Source organism: Dermacentor albipictus, chromosome 6 (assembly GCF_038994185.2).
Source record: "Dermacentor albipictus isolate Rhodes 1998 colony chromosome 6, USDA_Dalb.pri_finalv2, whole genome shotgun sequence".
Taxonomy (NCBI): domain Eukaryota; kingdom Metazoa; phylum Arthropoda; class Arachnida; order Ixodida; family Ixodidae; genus Dermacentor; species Dermacentor albipictus.
Window position 1 is genome coordinate 111964647 of NC_091826.1, and position 24417 is coordinate 111989063.

General features: G+C 42.6%; 1 protein-coding gene across 7 annotated transcripts in view; it reads left to right on the forward strand.

The window, feature by feature from the left end:
* LOC135913307 (uncharacterized) overlaps positions 1-24417 on the forward strand; it is a 568389-nt gene that overhangs the window by 276998 nt on the left and 266974 nt on the right. For all 7 annotated transcript variants that reach the window (XM_070541258.1, XM_065445900.2, XM_065445902.2 and 4 more), the window contains 6 exons: positions 7071-7183; positions 8508-8640; positions 12431-12625; positions 15566-15688; positions 18941-19118; positions 19806-19997. In XM_070541258.1, the coding sequence (XP_070397359.1) occupies positions 7071-7183; positions 8508-8640; positions 12431-12625; positions 15566-15688; positions 18941-19118; positions 19806-19997 (934 nt within the window). The remainder of the gene's footprint in view (positions 1-7070; positions 7184-8507; positions 8641-12430; positions 12626-15565; positions 15689-18940; positions 19119-19805; positions 19998-24417) is intronic.

Below are 24417 nucleotides of genomic sequence, written 5' to 3' on the forward strand. Positions count from 1 at the left end.
GGTCGATATCACGTATCCCTAATTTTCAAGGGGGCATGACACCAAATCTTCGAGCTTAAAATATGCATTCCATGTGAAGCGGTATGTCTCAAGGGCAAAGTATGGCGTAGTAGGTGTGGTGTAAAACTTGCTTATATATATATATATATATATATATATATATATATATATGAACGAGCAGAAAGGGGGTTAACCGAGGGGCCCGATTTTTATTAGTCATATCATAAGAAAACAACAAACACTGACACATACACTGACATATATATATATATATATATATATATATATATATATATATATATATATATATATATATATATATATATATATATATATATATTTCTGGGTCCGGGTAAATATTCACAGTGAAGTAGACGCGCGTATGCAGCGGTTTATTGACCTTTCGGCCGGGGTCCGGCCTTCATCAGAATACGTTGCATGGTGTCAGTACAGTTAATATACATGTGCTCATCAACCAAATGAAGATACGTTTACATGAAAAATGACTAAAATGGGCGAACAAAATGCGCCTGAATAGTTCAAAGGATAGCTGACACGTGTATAGACCGATGGCGATTGCAAACATATCATCTAAAACACAAAGCATAAAAACGCACCAAAATGAAATGTAAAAACCAATCGCCACGTGACAACAAAACGTCAATATGTGCTCAATATGTGCTATGTTATTAATTTATCATTACTTTATTTTGATTTATTAAGCAGATGCAATTTCCCCTATGTTGTAACTGGTGTCAGTGGTTGTTGGCTTCTCATTATATGACTGATAAATATCGGGTCCCTCGGTTAACCCCCTTTCTTCTCATTTATTACATAACGAGGGTCTCGAATCCGGCAACATTGATGCCTTCAGGTAGCATATGTGGGTTTATTGACCAGTTGCCTTCACCCGAAAAGATCACGTTCTCGTGACGCCTGCGGCAAAAAAGACGTTCCACGTCCGCCGCCAAGGTCTGTGAGTGGGGGCGCTGGCTAACACTCCCAGGGTTCTACCAGTACACATAAATACCCAAGAAAGTGGATGGGGAAACGCCGCCGCGGTAGCTCAATTGGTAGAGCATCGCACGCGACATGCGAAGATTGTGGGTTCGGTTCCCACGTGCGGCAAGTTGTTTTTTCATCCACTTTAATTTCCATTAATTTATCATTACTTTATTTTCATTTATTAGGCAGATGCAATTTCCCCTATGTTGTAACTGGTGTCAGTGTTTGTTGGCTTCTCATTATATGACTAATAAATATCGGGTCCCTCGGTTAACCCCCTTTCTTCTCGTTTATATATATATATATATATATATATATATATATATATATATATATATATATATATATATATCACAGTTGAACCATACAGACATTCTGACAACACGTAGTGGTAGCGAAATAAAATGAATTCCCCCGCACGGCTGGCTCCGAGTAATGGAAGGCGATCTCACAGGACATGCTTTTGTATACTGCAGTCATGCACACAATGCACACAACTTATACCAAAATGGCGGTCGATGTCCAGTGGGAGGGGCTAAGACACAAGGCTTTCAAACTGAAATGTGGAACTAAATGTGTGCTGAGAGCCCTTTTTCTTGTGTTTGTGGATGTATAAGCATATTGGGCTCTCTACTCTCCGCTACAATGATAGACTCAGAATAGTAGAACGACCGTGTCATGATCCTTTAGAGCGAGCAGCACCTGCTCCGTCAGCTTTAGGGAAATACAGATAAATCTGCTCGTTGGAAATGCCATGTGCAAGTATTTATAGAATGAGCAGGGACTAAAGATTCGACAATAGAATGCAGAGCTACAAGATTACCATTAGTTCGCTAGTTCGCAGTCTCTTAAAGGACCCACGAGCCACTTTTATCGAAGTGGAGAAATGCATTTGAAGTTAAAATAAGTCGTCCCAGAAATTCTCTCCCTGGAAAGTTTCCAATGCGTTCAGCAGAACCGCAGTTATCGGCTATCGAACACGAACCTTGCGGTGTTTCCGCTCCTGATTGAATGGCTTGCACTGCGAAGGATACGGCGTAGCGGGGTCTGCCCACAACGCTCCACCTACTGATGTGGATTCCGCTTGTAAGGTATCGCCAGATGCTTGCATAGCATCACGCAGAAATTATGACCAGTTTTTCGGCATGCCACCCATAATTAGTGAACTTTTGGCATGTTGCGTATTAGTGGAGCTGAAAGATAAATCATATGCTGCTACTTTTTCTCATACACTGTACGATGAGTTTTTCGTGCAGTGCATAAAACGTGATTGCAAGCGAAAATGCAGCAAGACATCTACTTCACACCATGTGACATAGTCAAACTTTATCGCCTAATAAATTACAAAAGATGCAGAAAGTGTAATTAGCAAGAGCGACAAATAGCAGCAAAGGTAGTCATGCATGAATTTTAAAGATGGTTGCCACCGCTGCCAGAGCAGACCAGCCTTCGCTGGAGAGCACTGGCTGACTACAGAAGCTTGCTGTCACTGGCCACGCGTGAAGGTCTTACTGTGCCTTGACACAACAGTTCTTATGGACGTAGGGAAGCATCAGTGTCTAGCGATCATTTTTTTTTCAATCTTCCTGCTTCCCAGTGTCTCCAGTACGGAATAAAATGCCTAACAAATTTAGAGCCTGTCTATTTACCTACCGCCGAAGCATAGAGTGCGTCGAAGTGATTGCATCGCTGTGGCTAGCACTGTGACACCGCTGTGATACTGCGACACCGGCGTTTCGTTCCGGCGGCTGTCAGCGCCTGTTGCGTGAGCATAGAAGAATAGTTTCCAGGCCTTGTGTGCGCGCCCCGTGTTGAAAACGATGTGGAAGTTCCAGTGTGAAATGATTCTACAATGAAGCCAACTTATTAGGTTGCTTCCTATGAGTTCGATTTGTCTGTAGCGTCTTTTGTTCGTTAATGCCGACGTCCAACGGCCATCGCACTTTTAACACGCCGTCTGGCATATTATGGAGTTTTAGACAAACATTTCTAAAAAATTCCTTCACTTGGACGTTCTGAAGGCCTGTAGCAAAATAGACTCTAGTGACCCCAGTAGTGGGTTTTACTGCATATAGAATATGTACAAGTACATTCGAAGTGTTTAGGTTATGTTAAAAAGAAATTCTATTTTCTGTCTTATCGTAGACCAAGACGTTTATAGCCTTTTGCAGCCGTTTGAAGCCGTTTCAAGACGTTTTTAGGAGGTTCTGTGTTTCGTAGGTATTATCGAAATTCGAAAGCAAATTTTCGCTTACTTCAGCCTGCTTTATTAAACAACGTCAATAAATACACACAGCAACAGTAGGAAGGAGCGCACTGATACAACAACCTTGTTTTGCTGATTTCAGCTATTGGCCAATATTTACCGCGTATGGGAATCTGCTATATTACGAAATAAAGCGCCAATAGTGACGACACACAAGAAGGAATACAGACAGGACAAGGCAGTTGTCCTGTCTGTATTCCTTCTTGCGTGTCGTCACTATTGGCGCTTCACCTATTGAAAGCTATGCACCAACTAGCCCCACAACGTGTTTTACGAAATAAACTTATTTCGTATTTCGTAATTTATTTCGAACGCTTAAGCGTCCAGAAAACAGTCAGGAGCAGGCTTCCGTTGAAAAGCAAGCGCTTGACAAAAAAAAAAAAAAGGTGGCTTCGCACTCCGCGTTCGAGCTCTACGCGGAGCTCGAAATTCGGTCGAGATATTCACAGCTGCGTCTGCTATCCTTAGATTGTGTTTCTTTTTTCCAAAAAGCCCGAGGGGTTGTTCGGGACTCGTTTAAGTCGATTCCTCTTAACTTTGGAAGAACAAAGCATGGTGTAGCAAGCAGCCCGTGAAAGAATGCTCCACAAAAAAATTTTTCAGAGTATCACATGACCATGCATGCACTACCACATCATTATTCGCTCGTGAAAAATACCACCAGCCGTGCCCACTTCGCAGAATATTCGTGGTAGTAGCCACAATCGCGATGCTAGAGCAGCAGTTAATCCACTTTCTGCGAGATAATTGCGCCCGCTTGGCCGGTGGTGTTTCATTCTTCGGAAATGACGAAAGTTTGTGACGGCTAGTTACATACAAACTGGGGCACCCTTCACGAAAAAAGCTTCTTCAATTAGAAGTAAATGAATGGCGCCCACAAAATCTTCCTTGCGTGCTCATATTCGGCCCTCTAAGGCCATACCTAACGCGCAGCATATTCGTAGTATTGAAAACTGCGGAACTGTGGTTAAATATTTTAAGAAATAGTAGGAAATTTATGCCAGTTCAACAGGGAATGGCTCCAAAAGCCATGGAATGCGCATGGCATCGTGTATCCAGAAACAAGAAGGATACCTAGTCAAACAGACATCAAAAGAGATCCAGAACAAGAAGCGAAAGCCTGCCCTTACCAAATATTTGGCCTTATCGTACATATATATGATGTAGTACGAGGAATTTAGTAGTAATGGGGCTGGAGCTAACGTCTGCGAGCGCCGTTCTGCGAATAAAATCAGACATCGTACCTAGCTGGCAAGCTAACCACAAGACGCTTGGCCGAATTGCGTTAGGTACCCTCAGTAAAATAAGCAATGAGGGATTGCGGGGCCGGGCCCCTATTTAAATCAGAGAAGCGCAGCGCAAGACTAGTTCTGAGGAAAGGCCTAGGAACACGGATGATAACATCTCGGTCTCACGAGCCACTTTTGATTGGGCGCGATATGAATCAATCGCGATCCGGAGTGTCCGCGTGACACCGATATAAGAAATCGGCAGCTATGGTTCAGACATAACGGTACCTTAAAAGCGTGAACGTCTAATACAGGATGAAGTACAGTATGCTGGGAACCGCGTATTCGGTAATTGAAAGTTAGAGTCACTGAACCGGATTTACCATACAGAAGGGGAGATAAACGGAAATGCCTCGTTTAAATTACACAAAATGGTTCTCTATTGCCTTAACAGTTCGCGTAACTAGCTGAGGATTCTTCACTGACTTCCGAAAGGCAAAACGCAGTGAAGCAGACGGCCAGTGCACAGCCTATTTTTTTTTTTTCGTGAAAGAGAAAAAAAAATATGCAGATTCCACGCGCTGTGGGAATCGATGTAAGCGAAGCTTTCTGTGCTGTTTGCTTTGATTGATGATAATTAGCGGTGAATGTGGCGGCAAACGTGTAATTTCTTCAGCGCTTAATCCAATACGAGAGAGGCGAGTTGATGTTAAACGTTGCCTTGCGTTCACCACTGCTGTCTGTCTGCGTAGTCCACAGAGCACTCAAGGAGACATGTTTGCTTGAGGTTTTCTTGTGCGTCATTGTTCATAATCCCTGAGAGTTGAGTATTATGATTGCCTCGCATGGCACATCGCATCGTGGGAGAAGTGTTGAACTTAAATTAAATTATAGGGCTGTACGTAATTCAATTATTTATTGTTTGTATGTATTGTACGCATACGTTCGCTGCCTGCAATATGTTTCACTGCGTAGCGAAGACGCCCTGTTCCGCGCGACGCTTCTTTCGAGCCTGGGTGTCCTCGACGTTGAGCGCATGCTTTGGAGCCATTTTGCTGGCACGTGTTTGCGTGCTGCTTCTGCATACGCGTCCAGCACGCTGCTGAGACGCCAGCTCCAAGCGATCTCTTCAGGCTACGGACGATTGTAAAATTTACGCCATCTCAGCTCCAGCACGCAACCTCGACAGCCCAGCACAATTTTTATCGCATAGGAAACCATGCACAGCACGCGCCATACGCTCAAACTACGCATCCTGGCCCGTGGCGGTGCCGGCCGAGATGCGCCGAGGTGAGTGTCATCTGGTGGTGTGGCGAGAAACCCAGTGGCACACGCGGGAAGACCGCCACAACAGCCGGACAGTCAGGAGAAAAGGCAAAAAAAGCGCCGCTTTATTAAATTGGCTGTGGGCACTATACATCGAAATCATTTCTTGACAAATATTAATTGAGATTCTAAGGTTCTCTGTACTGGTCGCATAAAACGTTTGGCGCTGGGAAAAATGTATGTCTAGTTATGTTAAAGCTATACCAGGTAGGCCAAATAATATATTTAGTGGATCTTTGTTTTGCACAATGGGACCACGCAAAACAGTAACCATGCAGGCTCGGTATTGCTCACTATGTTTAACAAATTGAAAGAAATTATTAGGTTGGCATAGTTCAAAATCTTGGCATAGTAAAAGAAAGAAGTAGAACAAGATAGAGTTCCCTATAATGAAAATGAGCAAGTCACACGCTCTACGCTTTGCACTTGATACTTTCCCCTTAAATTTCACTGAAGTCGACAAGGGAGGCTAGTTGAGCGTATTGATAAACTTGCATTGCGAATGTAAAACAGCATTGCAGTCGGTCGTAGTTGGCACGAATTTTCTACATTTCGCGAACGAATGACACTGTAAACACACACATCAGAAGGCACACGCATCTTCAATAGGGTTGTGTGCGCCAACCTTATTTGCTCTAGTATGCAATGCTCCTAAAACCAAGAAGAAATATTTGGTTTGCCCTGATATCAAGATAGAATTATTCAAATATATTTTTGTCCTTCGCGATCTCTAAAAATAAAAAATGAGATCGTTATGGGCGTTTAAACATCAAGATAAGTACAACTGACATTCAAGAAACCAGCGCTATAAAACTGTAGCGCTATGCAGTAGCACGGCGAAAAAAAAGTTATCTTCACTAAGGAATAAATACTTATGCCGTTAGTCCTCCTATTATTATTATAATATTGTTATATTATTCTGGGACTTCATTTTCTGAAGTGTCGTGATTCAAGTGCATTGACATAAGTACTGAGGAAGCTGGAACCCTTTAAGCGTAGAATATCAGTACGCTGAGACAATATTGGACGTAAAATGACGGAGTACACATCTAAAATCATTTATAATTCATAACAGTTATTGCCGTTTATGCTGCTTTGTTGATATGTGACCACCTCGAGGCGTCAGTATGTCGCTTTCGCAAAACGTGCTTTTCAACAGAAGCTAAGGAAGCTTTGTGTTCGGTTAGTGTTCAGTACTGACAGATTTACATTCACCGTCTTACACTTACACTTTGATATTTTAGCACGTGTCAAAGGCCCTTAAGCTTCGATCACGGGAAATGAGGACTATGCACACCGTGTTGGCTTTACCCTTGGCAACAACGGAATGGAGGAGAGTTGCTTCAAAGGCCTTCAGGCAAGTGCATCGTCAAAGTTCTTGTACAAGCACACGGGACTCTAATGCCGCATTCCATTGGGCCCATAGAGAAGCATTAAGAAACGTTCACAAAGTGCTCTCTCAAGAGTAGCTGCGTTCCTGTGGCGTTCCAATGGGCGAACAGGAGCAGGAGCGCTGTGATCAAACGGCAGAACAGTTTGGCGACGCTGCGAGCAGTCGAGAAGACGTCGACCCGATTCCGCGCGAAAAGTGGAGGGCGAAGGAAGTCACGTGACGGCAAACGCGGCATGTATTTCATATTTCGGTGGTTTTGGTTCAGTGCGCGCCAGAAGGAGCAACTGAGAAACGAAGTTGACGTGATAATCACGGCGGGAAAGTAAGCAATGTGGTCACGTGATACGGATTTGCCCTCGCACCTGCTCTCGCAGAGCATGGCACGTATCAATGGGCGAGCAAGCGGTCTTACTCTCACTGCTCTACAGCTCGGCTCCTCTCGGCTCTTCGCCTCCGCTCCTGTTTTTCCAATGGAATGCGCCATAAAATAGCCTATGACGCGTGGTAACTCTCGTAGTAAGGCAGGGATGAGAATCACTATCGCCGCTAAGTTTTTACCGGCAGATATTCCACATGAGAACGAAATTGCCTGTGAACAGCTTGCGTATGCACAGAGCTTGTCTCTGATGACAATTTACTCAGACAATAAAAATCTTGCGGCAATTCCGCGCCATTGTCATTTGTTTCCGTAGTGAAGCGCTGAGAATGAGACCCGTCTAAATTTACGAACTTTCACATGTTTAGCCTTTCCCGCAATGTAGGACAATCTGAAGACACACATTCTCATTGTTTGTTGTGCCCGTAACGAATACCCAATATTCAAACGCAGTCACCATTTGTGTTTTATGTTGCCACGACCTTCGGCAGACAGGCATTTTGATGAAGTTTCAGGTGATCCTGCTATTTTTTACATTTGTTTCAACGCCTGCATGGACGACACATAAAAAAAAACTTCGAAGCAGCACTTCAATATCCGTATTCATGTACATTTATTTTATTCCAACCTACGTGAGCGATTCTCAGTACAATTTTTGTGTGTTACGCACCACAATCCTGCACTGAACAACAATGCTGCAGTAAATTGCTGGTGCAGTATAATCTAAGAGCAGTTTAATAAATGTGTTGCGTTACTAATTTAGGAGCGACTCATACCGGAAGCCAGGAAGTTTTCCTCGGCAGCCGCAGTTTACACTGGGATAACACCCTAAGCAGAGTAACTCTACGTATTCGTGAAACTAGCTGTGCTTAAGCAATAATTGCTTTTCTTGTGTGGAATGTCCATTTGCAGATCAATTTACATGCCGGACATCATCGTGTCAATAGGCCACTTCTTCTCACAGGATCGGGAAATGGGAGGCTGCCGAATCGTTCCGCCAACATTTGTCTACGTCCCACCAACCGCCGACTATTACTACAGTCTCGTGAGTTATATCTATGAATTACTGTTGTTATAGTAGGTAGGAGGCAAATTCGTCATTTATGTTGGCAGAGAGACGCTAAATGTTTTTTCCCACAAATTGCTAGTTACTTTTTAATTTTTCCCCATGTCCAATCTTGGCGAGTTCCCAACTCAATTTCGTCGCAGAGTTTTTGCATTTCGAAAAAAAATGGTGTCGGGGGACGCGGGAAGGTGAAGACCGCGGAGACACGCTTCAAGGTGTAAGGTTTTTTTTTATTGTTCGGCATGAAGCAGGTTCTTTCAAGATCTGTACTTCATCTCGTGTTGAGATACAGAGTTGGTTACCTCAGCAGCATTGAGCGCGCTAGGCAAAGTTTGACGCTACGCGTACGCTTCTAGTGTTTTCTGATTGCGATAGCTATAGGGACACTCCAGCCGCATTTCTTGCCATCGGTGTCACCGTCGCTGTGGTGTTGCGTATAACATTCAAGGGCAATAATACAGTCGCGGGTGCAACATTCTGTAGAGTCGTAGTAGTTATGCGGAAACCCGCAAGGTCGAGAGAAGTAATGAATAAAGGGAACATCAGACATCCACCCGTTCGTAGCAATCGCTACAAAGGAAACCCATTCTCCCCCTTTATTCTGTAGAGTCGAGTGAAAGTGCGCTAGGGAAACGGATGATCGCGACTCAATCTAGCACGCGCGAGGGAGGAAATCGGGGAAGAAACTCGCCGTCTTCCGTCGCGCGAAAGACCGCAGGTGGAAGGGAGGGAGTTGGGGCGGCGTTGTACCCCGATCGCGCCTGCGGGGCGGCGTTCCCGCTCGGCGCGACTCAATTTCGCGCGTGTAACGGAAGAAAGCGGGGAGGAAACGTACCGTCTTCTCTAGCGCGCATGGCATCGGGGCGGGGCAGGTGAGCGCGCCTCTTCTCCTTTACCATCGCCGTGGCTGCGCATGGCTGTCCACGTGGTTGAGCGGACAGCCAACGCATGCACATCGGGCCGCCCACTCTTTCTTTTAGGTAATCTGCGGCGGGTGCAGAACTTCCGGCAAGCCGAGATAGCTGGTGCATTAAAGAGCGCTTTATTCCCGCCCGCCTAGGGTTGGAAGTCGCCAAATCCTTCCGAGACGTGGTGAAGCCTGAAGGAGCACAATATGTTTCGTCTTCGTTGCTGGCACTCTTCATTACGCCAGCATTTGGACAGAGATTGTTCTTGGTCGTCGAATGAAACCTGTTATTCCTTGCCTGTGCGCACGAGGCACCATGCTTCTTAATATAGTTATTAAGCGAAGCTGCAATTTATGCGGCCGATGAAACCCAACTATAATTTACGCAGTTGTGCAATACTTTCTTAAGAAGAAATCACCTTTCGGATAAAACGGCGATTACTTCTTGAAGGGGCCGGAACTGATGTGACACAGGAAGCTTCTCGCCTACCGCAGAGTGTCTGAGTGAAGCAAATGATGCTTCGATATTTTCAAGTGAGCATAGCGAGCTTGAGGTGGTGCTGCCGTAAAACAGATGCATCAGATAAAATTTAATTTTAATTGTCGGTAGCATTGTTGCGAGGTAGCGACAAGCTCATAAGAAGCGTGCTTACAAATTTCCCAAAGGCAACAAAAATGTCAGGATATTTTTCTCACCACCTCACACCGCCATGACTCAACAGAACCATCCACTACGCCTAATTTTAACTCAAATGCATTATATACAGAATGCGAATGGTAAGTGTTCTTTACCTAACAATTAAGAGTCAATTTTGTGTCACATTCGTAGGCTTATTATGTGTAACGCTTTACAAAAAAATCCGGAGGAACTCTGCTATTTACATTTTCTATGCCTAAATCTATATTACAGGCGTTTTGAAGATTGAATATTTTTTTTAGAAAATAAACTTCGCTCAATGTTCTCGCCTTTTCCGGATTTTACAAAAACTCTAAATGCTATTTGTGGTAGATGAACAAGCGATTATTATAATTTATTTGCAGCAACATTATTTTCCTGGGAAGAAAGTTAAGTAGCATTTGGTCTGTCTTCATATAATATTTCGCTTCACCGGCAAAACTTAGAATTTGAGAGCACACTTTAATTGTAGTAGGAATATGTTCAGTACTTAGTCATGCTCGTTCTTTTTGTTTTCTCGGCTAAGCGAGGACTTGCCTCAATTATTTGTAGTGGATCTTGTTTTTTATTCATTGTCTCCTGCAAATTTACAAGCATCACGTCAGTATAAACCTTCTGCAAAATTCGCGTAACCTACTATTATTTCAATGTAATTACTGCACTTCTTTCCTAGGTTTCCTAAATAAACGTCGTTGCAATTTTGCTTTCAAAATTGGTTAGTCTATTATCTGTCAATAATATGATACCTACGATTCTGTCTGAAACGTCCACAATAGGTATCAGAATGAACACAACAGAATCAAAGAGTTCAGAGGTTCAGTGATGCCGGACATAAACGTTAAGATACTTTATATAATTTTAATCAATGCAACATTATGCCGTACTTATTACGCCAGGCTTTTCCTTTCTGTGCCTAATAGCATCTCCTCTGGCCATAATAGCCTGAAACATAGTGCAAATAATCGTTCCTTTCAGCATTATTTTATGCCTAATTTTCGTCATTTTGCCTTCGTGCTTGTTTGTTATCGTTGTAAAAATTATCGGTTTATGTCAACCTTCAACGTTGTATTTTCCTACATTTACATTTCAATATTCTGCAAGTCGTTTCAAGGAAGACGCAATATTTTTGGAGACAGTGTATTGGAAAATTCTCGTTTGTTTTGCCAACGTTTGCTAGCGGCTGCAGACATTGAATAAACGTGAATATTAGTTTTTAGCAAAAGTAATAATCTTACCGATTTACAGAGATGAAAGATCATTAAAATGTAAATGATTTATGGCAGGTACACATTTGCAGCAATGTCGAAGCATAGTGTTGAATGCGCCTGTGCTTATTAAAAATACAATAAAAATTATCGTTTTCAAATAGTTTGTCTGGAAACTTGCGCAGAAATGCTTGCAGATTTAATCGAAGTTATCCAAAAGAGCCGCTTTCACGGACTGCATTTGGAAACTTAATTTAAAAGTGAAGTGTTGGTTGTTTTTTATTTGTCGGCAAATTTTTCGAAACTGGCGTTCTTCTCTGTGTTCGTACTATGCACCTTCATTTGAAGCTCTTATTGCTTTTAGATATCGAATACGTCCCCCAACAGGGAGGAATCGATACAATAAATATTACTAGGGCGTTCGTTTTGGTCGGTTGGTACATCTTGTCAAACAGCAATGTTTTGGACAACATGCCATGAGTCAGCGTTCTGTGCCTCTTTCCTTCATGTTGTGTCGCGCTCTTAAAAATTCTGCTCTTTGATAGTAAACGTTACCTTATTCATGACTAAATCGGTACTTTTAGCGATTTACTTGCGTCTGCCAGGTCTTAAATACATTCTACAACTCGAACATTATCTCATCTCCTGCGTCATCACGTGAAGTAACTTCAGTGTTGCAAGCACTCTACAGCAGCAGTCAGGTTTTCGAGAAAGAAAGTGCTCAGTTGTCGTAAGGCATAACGAACCTATCGTAGTGGCTGACCAATTTCGAATTCATGATATTGCCGTAAAGTTACGGGGTTTGATCGTCTCTTACGTCACGAGCACAATCCAATACAAGCAAAGTGCAAGAAGGCTCCTTCGTGAACGTGAGGTGCTCCCGATGGGTCTAGTTTAATTCGCTTTCCTACGCCTCATGGTGTCTCCATTTGTATAGGTGTGCATTTTCTGCGTATATCTCATCACTTACAATCATTGCAGATGACGGCTCATGAAGCAGTGACGGCAATGTACAGTTTGCGCGTCACTGCAAGGATGGCTGTCTCAGTAGGTATGTTCGGCCGATGGTACAAGCCACTCGAGCCTGATCCTGAAGTTAAAGACCGACCCGGGCAATACTCCATATTGGAAAAATGCGCCTACATTGAAGAAGACCAGATAGGAAGCTTGCCTTTGGTGAGTTACTTATCGAGTTGGTTTGAAATTATGGTGGAAAAATCTCGACGGGACAGGTACAACCTGTGTTTTCTGCAAAAAAATGAAGACGTGTCTTATATTCAAAATGGAAATCTCGACCATCTTTACCTTCATTAAAAAATATTGTATCAACCAGTGAAGCTTTCGTGTTTTGAAACAGCACTTTAGTAGTATCAGCATATTTATTGCTTTCATGTTTCTGTTTCGAACATTGTTGGCATTATTAGTTACGTAGGCCTTGTGATGCCTAATTTAGCAACCTCTATTTAGAACTCGTGTGTCAGGTTGGTGATTGGGTTTCTTTCAGAAAAAAAGAAAGAAGCAGAAACAAAAAGAAAATCGTGCGACTTTGCAGAATCACAGCACAATATTGAGCGATGCTGTTTCTCTAGGGTAGTTGCATCCAAAATTTCTGCTGCCTTTATTAACGCCTCATAATTTAAAACATTTCCCGCATGAGAGTCCTCCGCTCAAAACTTTGCCCACAAATGCCGCTTTTGAGCATTCTTAAGGGAGATATTTAAAAAAGGTTGTATTTGTCCGACGTTACTTCGAATTACTTTTTACGTACGTTCGACTAATGCACCTAGATTGGAACTCGTCGTAGTATTACCGTGTGTTTCGCACACGGTATTGCCGCGCGACTGGCCGCTCGAGGCACCTTGCGTGCATTTGTGGGCTTCTTTCACGCTCGGACAAACTTTAAAGTAGCACATATTGAGCAACAGAAAGCTGCGTTGGGAGTTTTTCATGTCGCTCCACAATGTTCTAATTCACACTTATCATCTAATTATAATATTTCAGAAGTAAATAATTAATTAAGACTAGTTATCTGATTGGGCGGAATAAAGAAATAATAATTTGAGTACCTCGGAGCGACGGTAAGAACATTACCTTGGTGCTGTCAAGCTACGTGGCATTCGCATATTTTTTAAATTCTGGCTAAAGTTAGCTGACAAGACCTGCATATAGCGCGCATTTCCGTAGTATTCTCATCTGTCATACCCTCTGTCAAAATTCTACTGCGGTCTTCAGCGGGGATCGGAACGACGAAGAGCTCTTGCTTTGCGCCCCTCATCAGGAAGCCGACTTTTTCCTTCTTCACTGCAAGTGATCCTCGGTCCGTCCTAGTCTTAGCTGACTTGGTCACGCTCTTCCTGGTCGTCTCAGGTAGACGTCCATGCTCTGGACCTATGTTTCGTAGCCTGATGTCCGGGGAAATGTCGGTGTTTCCTTGGGGTGTGGGCTTGACGGTATTTCCGGTACATGAACGCAAAAACATCTGTACGAGGTGCCCTGTTGTAGTAATAACGCTGAACAACCACAGTTACACGACAGAGATCTCGAAACTAATTGTTCACTGGGCGAAGTTGTGCCCAACAAAACAAGTAGCACAATGATAGCGGGGAGCACGTTCGTCGATCGTCGAAATCTGTTCTGCGAGTCAGGGGCGTCGACTTTTGTGCATGACTCATCGAAGTTTCCACGCTGGCGCTGCCATACCTGCCAGAAAGTATAACACTATTCACGTCACGCATACAGTCTGATTACATAAGGTCCGGTGAGAGCATAGACAGCAGACAGAATCACCGCCAACATGCTGGTAATCTAACAGTCACGCAGGCGCATCTTGCTCTCAGCGGTAACGTTAAGTTGTTAGTGTGTGAAATGCGGTGCTCATAAAAACGATGAACAAGTGCACGTGTCAATAGTACGGCTTCGCAGCGATCGTGTCAAGCTTCGCAAGCGTTTCATACAACACCTACAAACAGGCCAAAAAGGAGGGTTTGGCAACTTTGATGTAGCCCTGAATTACCACACACACTTCAAAATTTTGCTTCATATCACTCTTAACAGTTCCAAAATTTCTCAAAAAAATCAATTTCTTGAGTGTTATCGGTTTTCGGAAAACACTGAAAACTGGTATATAGTTTTTAAGCGTCTCGTTGCACTAACCACTTCCCTGTAAAACTTTATACCGCAGAGCGCGGTAATAATGAACACCATTATAGGCAACAAACACATGGCTTACTTGAAAAAAAGCTTTTAATTACTTTGCTTTTATCTAGTTGCAATTTCTTATGCTTTGTGATACGAACATGTGTAACTAAGATGCGAATTTAGACAGCGTCGTAAGTAAATTTGTAGCCCAGTTACTTGTTGGTCGTTTTGTTTTCATACCCCGGTGTCTGATTTTGTTTGAGTCGCTACAGTAGTTTTGAATAAATAGTCTGGCACATCCTACATTTTGTTCACAAGGTCAGCAGTCTGTTGCTGTGTATGCTAATATGTTATAATTAAACTTCAGAAAAAGCTATGACTGTGATAAACCACCCATAATGTGTTTTTCTTGAAAAAATCTTTATAATAAACTTGTTTAGCTTTAGGGGTCAGCCACAAAATGCAGTTTTTTTTTTCATTGACAAGTCTTTGGGTGTCTAAATAGGAGGCGTTCCACTGGTTTAAACTGTATGCACTACAATTTTTGTGCGTGACTTCGTTGTGCTAAAAGCACTTGTGTGTAGCTTTATTTACAGTCACATATCAACCACATTATCTAATTAACGTTTGTACATGTTACGATTTGTTGCATCAAAATATTGAGTTCGCTAGTCTTTCTAGAAATACTCTTTTGCTCTAACTTTATTTGAACTGCTGTGCTCACCAAAAACTAAAACTTTCTGAAAAAGGTGTTTGCGGCCATATTTTGACAACGTTGTTGCATATGCGCCGCAAAAAAGTTCATCTATTTTTATATCTTTTTTTTTTAGTCGAGTGAGCCATTGAACTATGGTTGCTGACATTTCTGCAGCCACTCTCATATTGAAGTGAAAGTTCCCATTCTTTTTTTTTATCGAAGAAGCCCTATGTAATATGTTGTGCACGTATATACATTTTTGCGCATTGTCTTTGTCATAGGTCTGCAAGAATTCCAATTTCAGCGCAGTCTACAATGACCCAGTAGATCACGCGAAGGTTGCATACAATAAGACACTGGAAAGACTCTTTGTATACGACGATGACGAAGGGTTGCGGTATAAGGTAAGTGAATAATTTTTCCGGATGTACTTTATGATGCAATCATTCATTTCCTGTTAGACACAAAAAGCGTTTCGTCAGTGTTTCGAACGAAAAAAAAGCATTAGCTGTCCTTCATAGGCTATAGAAACCTACTATACGTCACCAATTCGGTTCGTTTCGGATGAATTCCGTTGGTTTAGCTGACATCACTTGCGCAGCGTTGCGTTAGATGGTTTGCAAAGTTCAGTATTTCCCCTTATTGATCACGCCAAAGAACACATGCACGACAAACTCCGGGAGTTTGAAAAAATTGTTGATTTGTATCTACAGATTAGCGAACTGATGCATGCAAAAACTGCTAGACTGGAACCACTCGTTATATATTGACACGCTGTAGCGACACTTAAAAATTACCGCTCCAGCTTCGTTGCGACATTTTGTGTTTATCTGTTCTGCTAAAATAGATAACCATTTTATTTGTGTTTTGCAGCGTGGCGTTTCTTTTATGCCTTATATCCGCCGCTCTATGTGTTTTTGTTTTTGTAATAAAAGTATTTAGCATTCATTTGCATCCACTGTGAAATATTGTAAATTGAATCGTCTGTAATTCTAGACAAGACGAACGTATTAGCAGTCATGCCTTGAGTGTTTAGGCACGCGGAAAAATGATTAGCTCATTCACAAACGTTAAGGTCCTCGTGCACTCGATGGGCAAACATTAGTGCAAACGCCGAGGGGGAAAAAACTGCAGGGTACATAAATCACAATGATGTTTCACGTTATATGCACATTCATTGTTTTGAAGTATTTGATTATTACCTCATAGACTTATCTGGCTAGGTAGTTACATCTTTTCTACATGAACTGATGAGTATACCTATAAAAACACGGTTTTGTTGAGCAGTAATGTTTTCTTTTCTCTCGTAACCACAAACTTTCCCTTAATGCTCTATTTCCTCAATACCTTTTCTAAACGACCAAATTAAATCATGACGATTGTGCTCGAGGGAATCGGCAAAACAGGATCAGGAAACGACAGCGTGCGCATACAGTCGGCCGAGCGTTACGGAGCGTTGCGTGCATCGATTTTTTAGCAAGCGCTAGGCGGGCGCTGAACTAGCCGAGTCGCTACTCGTCTTAGAGAGGACAAAATTTTCTGTAACTTCGGGGAATCTTTGAAAATATAGCGAATACATTATTCCTTTAATGCCATTAACATTTACGTCAGTGTCGTGAAATGTTTCCGTGTTTCTGTAAGCTATTTTCGCGAAAATTCCTAGAAAGGATGCAGTTCCCTACAGGGCTTAATACAAGATAGGTTCGAGATCTCAACAGCTGCGGCCCGGCATCTAAGTGCATTACTTTTCGTGAAATTGACTTGCAGGTAAGACGATATAACTCTCTTGCTCCAATGCGAAAGAACACTTTAAGTATGCGACCCTAAGTTGAACAAAAGTTTGACAAAGGCTCAAGTAATAAATAAATGCTTCACAATCGCTGTTTGTCGGTGGGAGAGCGAAAATGCACAATGCCGCATTCTTTATCGACAGTTGTGAAGGATGAGCCATTGATCGTCTGCATCTGATGAATAATTTCGCACTATCTGCTTTGCTTAGGTACCGTATACCTTTTCTATCTGAGATCGTGGTATAGCTTAGTTTTGTTCGAAAGCACTAGATAATTGAACAGTAAGAGCGTTTACATAAACCAAACTGTCTTGTAGTTTTTATAGAATTGTTATGAAGAAGGAGAGCTCAGACAAATAATCACAATGGCAGAGCAGCCGCAAAAAAGTTGAGAAACTCTATAAACCTCATAGCAAAGGTCTCGTCTTTAGAACGCGTCATGATTATGAGGCTACTTTGGCGCTTGGGAGTAACGTATAAAAAGACATTGAAGAGGAACTTTAAAGGTGATCTTTCATATGATAACTATGAAGGGTCTTTAAGTATCATCAAGCTTTATAGGTGATGTGCAAAACACGGTAGCCAGGCGCATTTTCGGTTCCCACATTTTTTTGCGGCTCATTTGTCTGCAAAAGCATAGCCTTCAAGATCGTTTTCTTGATACGGGTTTGGCGTATGTGGAATTTGGTATTTATGTATATAACGTCTAAGAAAAGGGAAAATTTTATTACCTTGTAATGCAATAGCCACTCTCAAAGCGGGTAAAGTTCTACATTTCAACGAGACAAGAAGCGATAGTTAGTCGAAGAGTAGGTAAAACTAATGTACAGGAGTAATTAACGCCAGTAGTGTCGATATTACTAACGTTAAACCATCGACTGCACACTCTCCGAGATTCGCCCACCCGGCAATGTGGTCAATAAAGAAAGACATGTCGACTGAAGCCAGTGTGAAAAAAGACAACGTCGACTTACATAATGCACGTACAAAACTCGAATGAGAAAACTCGGTATAAATTAAAGAAAACAAAAGGAAGGGGTCCAAACCGTTCATAGACTTTGACAATGAAGCAAAGAGAATAATGCGCATTATGCAATACTGTCAAGGAGTCGTGTTTATGGCCACAATTTCCGTACGTGGAAATATATATCCAATATACATCGCGGACTTCATCTCCTTTCGCGTTGAATTTGGTTGACACGCCTTTTTCGTTAATCAGAGCGATCACTCGCAAGAGTGGAGGTATTTAATTACAACATCTCCTGTGTCTCGTGCTCGTTCTCAATAGGTAGCGCTACTTATACTGCGAGCGGTGTTTCGTAGAACACCGCCAGCAGCCAACAGTTTCAGCAAACACTTCCCGTTCAATGTATCGCTATCGTTCGCTTTTGCTATTTTTCCCCTCCATTCCAGTCCCAAATGCCGCGCCTAAAGAATTTGAAATAGATTTTACTTGTTTTTAGATGCCACATTAGGCACTGCCAACTAGCATATTCCACCTCTGCACACGAAAGCGTTAGCAAGCATGTGTAATACCGAAATAATGCATGGAATCGCGGTGAACAAATGCATGGAATCGCGGTGAACAAGACATTTTCTGTTTCCGTTCACTCTTTAGGTGTATTACCTTATTAACCCATATTTATTCAAGCAATATTCTGAATATCACGCCTTCAAAAAATTTACGTGTGCAAGTGTTGTCTGTAAGCGTTTAATGTATCCTCTGTTTACATTTTGCTTGTTTCACCTTTCACACTTGGGGATCGACTTATGCCTGTGTAAGCGCTAGTACTGAGAGCTCATGATAATGGGCTTTATACCAATGGGCACTTATTGATTGCATCATTTGCTCTTTACTCGGTCGCAGCTTTGCTTGTGCAAGCGTTTCTTTACCAGTGCCAAGTACGGGATAGCCGCATATAACCTTGAACACGGAGATGGCGCCGAGGCCTGTGGCCTTGGGCCATATCACCGGATACACACCCTAAAGGAGATACTCCGCTTTATCAACAACCAATACGAGTCTCCCTCGGACTTCACTCGCTGTACGTTCTACCATCTTCTTTAGTAGTTATTGGTTCCATGCCAAAGTGGTGCACATACAACGCATAAGAATGAATGTTTTCTCTAAACTGGAAGAACATTTCAAATATTATTATGGCTATACCGCAACACTTAACCATGTTGAACCGCCATAAATCTCAGTTTTCAAGAGCTGTTGGCCTCGGCCCTTCTCCAGCAACGGTGAACATTTGCAATGAAGAAAAGTGTCCTCTCTCAAAGTCGCAACATTTATAAAATTTAGCAATTTAGACTATTAATCAAATTCTACAACTGTTCCCGCTATTTCTGTAGACGTTCGTACAATGAACAATGTTCTGGCATTTAAGGGCTAGCCGAAAACAGATCTCTTCGGATATTTAAATGCTCGCATCAATTATTACATGAGTTAGTTACATAAATGCAACAACATCAATGCAGTGTCTCTGCGTACAGAAGCCCATGACTGCCCGAAAAATTTTGCAAAGTCTTTTGTTTTCGTCACACTTCGATACAACCAAATATTTTAACTGGTTGCTGTCAAAAATCAATTCGTGGAATGACTGAAAGTTTTAGCATTTTGTCAAATGCGACAAGGCTCGCTGTAATGATTCTCGAAACGGAAGCTCACGGTTTATTAGTGTATTCAAAGCAGCAACACGTGATGTTTTTAAATAATAATATCTACACAGGTTTGAACGGAGAGAAGCCATCTCCCACACCTCGAACGGATTCTTTACCTACGGCCACGTCACCAGAAGCGCCACAGCCAACCCGGATGCATTCGACAGCCTCGTGGCCAGCAGGGTCTAAGCAGCCGGCAACAACTACACAACTTAATGCTATAACAGGGCAATCTACAGCGACAACGCCTGCACCTCATGGTAAGGGAGCCTGCTTATTTCTGCTGATAAGCAGTTCCGACAAAAAGAGTCTTTGTCCTAGCCGCACGCCGCAACGTAGGAGACACGCTGCTCTATTTCCCCCTTTTTTTTTTGCCCCTTACAGTACCTTATACCGTACGAAAGGAATTGTGGCGAACCGTTGATGAAGCAGAATCTGTAACGACGAATTCGCAGCGTCTTGGCTTGTTTAGAACTGAGCGGCACCTTTGCATCTACCTTCACGTATTCGCTGAGGACCAAGGCAAAGAAAGTGTCCGGCCACGAAATGAGGTCCCCTCCCCGTTACCACAGTGTCCCATAGCAAGCTCACGCCTAGATATCGATAGCCGGTATTTAGCAGATAAGTTAACATTCCAGAAAGTTGAAAAATGGAACGCTTTCATAGGTGCTTACCCGAAAGTTATTTTCCAAGCATCCAAAACTTTTTTGCTGGTTTTCGCATGCACTTGACGAGGTGGTATCTTCCTTTTCGTTTAACGTAACCGCCGTAATAAAAGAAAAATGGCAAAGCATAGCTATTATATAATCACGCTTTTTATGTTCATTATTAGTTTTTTTATCATCTACACGAATATAAATGCACCTTACTAAATAGGACGCCCTGTGTATAGGAACTTCCTTGCATCAATGTAAACGGCACCGAACTCCATAATTTTCACATTTAATATTAATATACATACCTCGCTTAGAATACTTAAGTCTCTAAGGTGGCGTATATTATGAAAGTAATTGAAAAAAGTATTTCTTGCTCATTTCGCTTACTGAACCAGTTGTAAGGCATTACACAATAATGAATTCGTTTATTTCAGAAACAAAAGAGAAATTGATATGTCGCCGTTTGGTAACATCGCACTATATTGTAGTGAAAATCTACGCTCGTCACTGTCACGAGGTTAGCACTGAACACGTACCAATGACCGTTGGTAGGGAACTCCGGCATTCAGCCATGAACATTTACGAAGAACCAATTCCAGTTACTATCGAAGCATTCTTCGATAGTAACCAGACTTGATTCCTCATAAATGTTTTTCATACATGTACATTCAGCATGCTTTTAGACATGTTTATTTGTGCCATTATTTGCACTATGTGTCATGGGTGATGTTATGGGCTTTACAGGTGGAGTATGGTGGGTGGATTATTTATTCATTTAGTGCGCAAATGCTGCACGGTGTTCCGAACTGCTCCTTGAGGAAGTGGTGCTCGAAGTAGTACCGGCTGTCTCCTGCATACGGGTCTGCCTAAACTCGGGGCTATCTTATTTATAGGTAACTGTAGTGTACATGCAGGCAGGACAGACACAAAAATAGTTACAAAAAGAAAACTTGAAAGGAATACGATTAGCTCCCGTGATGCCACCTTCATCAATTATGATGTCAAGGGTGATAATTTTTGGCTTCCTCTTTGAAACAGGGTGGTTACATATAGTCACTTAGCCTGCTTGATTTAATCAGGTATGCTAAACAAGTCTGTCAGTCCAGTGTTTTTGTATACATCTCCATAACACTCTTTTTTTTTCTTGCTCAAAACCTATCTATATACCTTGTACTGCTACCTGTGCCTGCAACAAATCCGGTCCTATATATCTCTTCCTTACTTTTTGCTTTTTTACCGGCAATACTCTAAACGTATCTAGCTTATCGCGACTGTTGACCGTTTTATGCTTCCGCCCACAGTAAATCGAAGCGCTCCAGGAAGGTGTACGCTACCTACGGGTCTCACTGCGTGAATCACTTTGCATTCCGTTAGGATGTGCTTAATGGTCGCTGAAATTTCGCTGCAGCATACACACGCTTCATGTTGTTCCGAATATGTGCCCTGGTATGTCTTTGTCCTTAGGCAATCAGTCCGAGCATCAAAAAGCACGGAACTCCCCTTTGCGTTATCGTGCAGATGTTCCATCCTAATTTCTTTTTTCCCGTTCTTGTAATTCTTCATGGTCTTTCTTTATTTCCATTCTTAGAATCCAATTCGCTGTCTCTGTTTCCCTCAGTTTCTTTCTCATGGCTCCTGGTTGTCACTTTACGCTTTCAATTTTTCAATTACGCCGTATTGGTTGCCAACTTTCTTGACCTCGTCCTCCGTTCTGTGTCCAAGCTTTTCAGGTAAATATACTTGTGCAGCTTAGCCGCCCATTTATTTTAATCCATGTTTCTGAATATTCCTTCAAACCTGATGGTTGACCATCTTGAAGGGGCAGCGCAGTAAGACGAATACAGAAGGCAGGAACACACAGGGCAGGGCTCATTTTAACGCTGTGAAGAATAACAACTACATTTTATAAAATATTGATCTTGTTGTCTCTAACATCTCATCGCCTACGGGCATCACTGTGTAGTTCATAGTCGAATGGGGAGTGCCTCACGCTGCTGTGTTGAGAAAAGAGGGATCGAAACTAACCATCGGAACAACAAAGCACACTGATTATATAGCAATGTGTACATGTCTGCCGCTTTAGAACTAATCTTTTTCATGGCGACATCGGTCTCTATAGTTGCGGGACTGGTTATAATCTGCTCTTTAATGACAATAAACTTCTACGTGCAAGCGTACATAGGCAGCCAGTAAAATTGGAGAATCTCTGTTTGAAGCCCCGAGGAAAGTAAGCGCCTAGAATTGAAGAGAATCGCGCGCTGGAGAAAGTACGAACTAGCGTGCTGAGGATGAATGGATGGATGGATGCTGTTAGCATCCCATTTGGAACGGGGTGGTGGGTGGCGCCACCAAGCTCTTATTATATTGCTTATTGTTTTACGTATGTTAAAACAGGGGAAAAAAAGGAACCGAAAAAAAGCACCAACAATTCCCATAACCAAACTTTCCTTGTGAACTTTATTTTTGTGCGCCTCCATTATTCGTCGTTTTCCTACTTCCACCAATACTTCAATCGGCTCCTACTACTCTCTACTGCGGACATTTTTAGTTTCCCTCTGCTCTCCCTCAACCCGACGGCTTCAAGGGGGCCAGTGGTGTCAAAACCTACTTCTGGGCAGATTGCATTGCTCGCGGCAAAGCAACGCCACCTAGAGGAAAGTCCAGGTGGCGTCACCGAGGAGGAAGAGGTTAAGCGGAGTCGAGCTGGGTTGACTTCCTCTGGCAGTAGCTACGGGTTCTGTTAGGGTTGGCAATATGGATGAATTAATAAACGATTAATCTCCATCGATACATGTCCACCTTTCATTTAATCAACTTGACCGATTATACCTGCTCAAATAATCGTTCTTGATAGTTTTACACGAGAGGCACGAAATTTTCGAAGTCGTACTGAAATGGCGGTGCACTAGCATTGACTGTTGCGCGGCTGTGCTAGAGCAACTTTCGACTGTCTTTTTTTTTTTCCGAGCTCCTAGCGATGCCAAGTGCAAGCGCTTCCCTTCTTTCATGCCACCAAGCCACCCAAAGCCGGAGGCTTGGAATGCCCTCGTAATTCAAGGCATATTATAGCAGCCCAGTCTTTGATCGTCGTGCCAATCCAAGTCCACTAAAGACGGGGCCCAGCATGCGCGCCGGTTGGTAGCATGTACTTGACTTGCCAAGGTTGACGACTTGGCGTGTTGGTATAGCATATTAGAGGTTGGATTGCGCAACATTTTGACGAGACACAAAGAAGAGAAACACGCACCACAGAGCGCTACTTGCAACAATCGTTTTATTCCCTTGTCAGTGGAATAAATACAGAAAAATACTCAGGGGGGGGGGGGGGGCGACACACAAAAAAAAACAAATAAACAAAAAACAAAAATTGTTTTGCCAAACATTGCCATCTACCAATGCCAAGCCCGCTTTGTCATGTGATCGTTTTTGCTGCACTCGACATCGCAAAAAAAAAGGACAGGATACGAAATTTCAGATTAGCGCGTGAGGAAATCTAATTCCTTTGCACTAAGGGAGACTGAGGGCGTGCTCACGCACATACTTCCCAAACGCGCAATCTCAGCGGCTTCGATTATCTCTCGCGTTATTTGGCTGCCATCTTTGCTCACAATCTTACCATTCTTAAAGAATGGCCGACATCCGCAATCTCTACAATGTATCCCAAGGTGTCCGGCGACTGTTTTTGAAACCATTAAACTTTCGTTTAAACATCGCCCAATCTGTCCGATGTAGTTTCTGCCGCACTGAAGTGGAATGGAATATGCCACTCCCTCAGCGCAGTCGACGAACTTCTTTCTGCGTTGTGTTTCACAGCCTTGTTTCTGTGTGGCACCTGGGTTTACCTTTGCACACATGCTCAGCAATTTTTCCGGTGCGGAAAACACCACTTTTACCTCGAATCTTTTACCAATTTTCTTTACTCGGTGCGCGACTGAATGAATGTATGGCATCACCACTATTTTTTCTCGTGTGCTTGGACCGCAAGGCTCCTTCCCAGATAACGGTACCCTGGTTCCGATTTCCT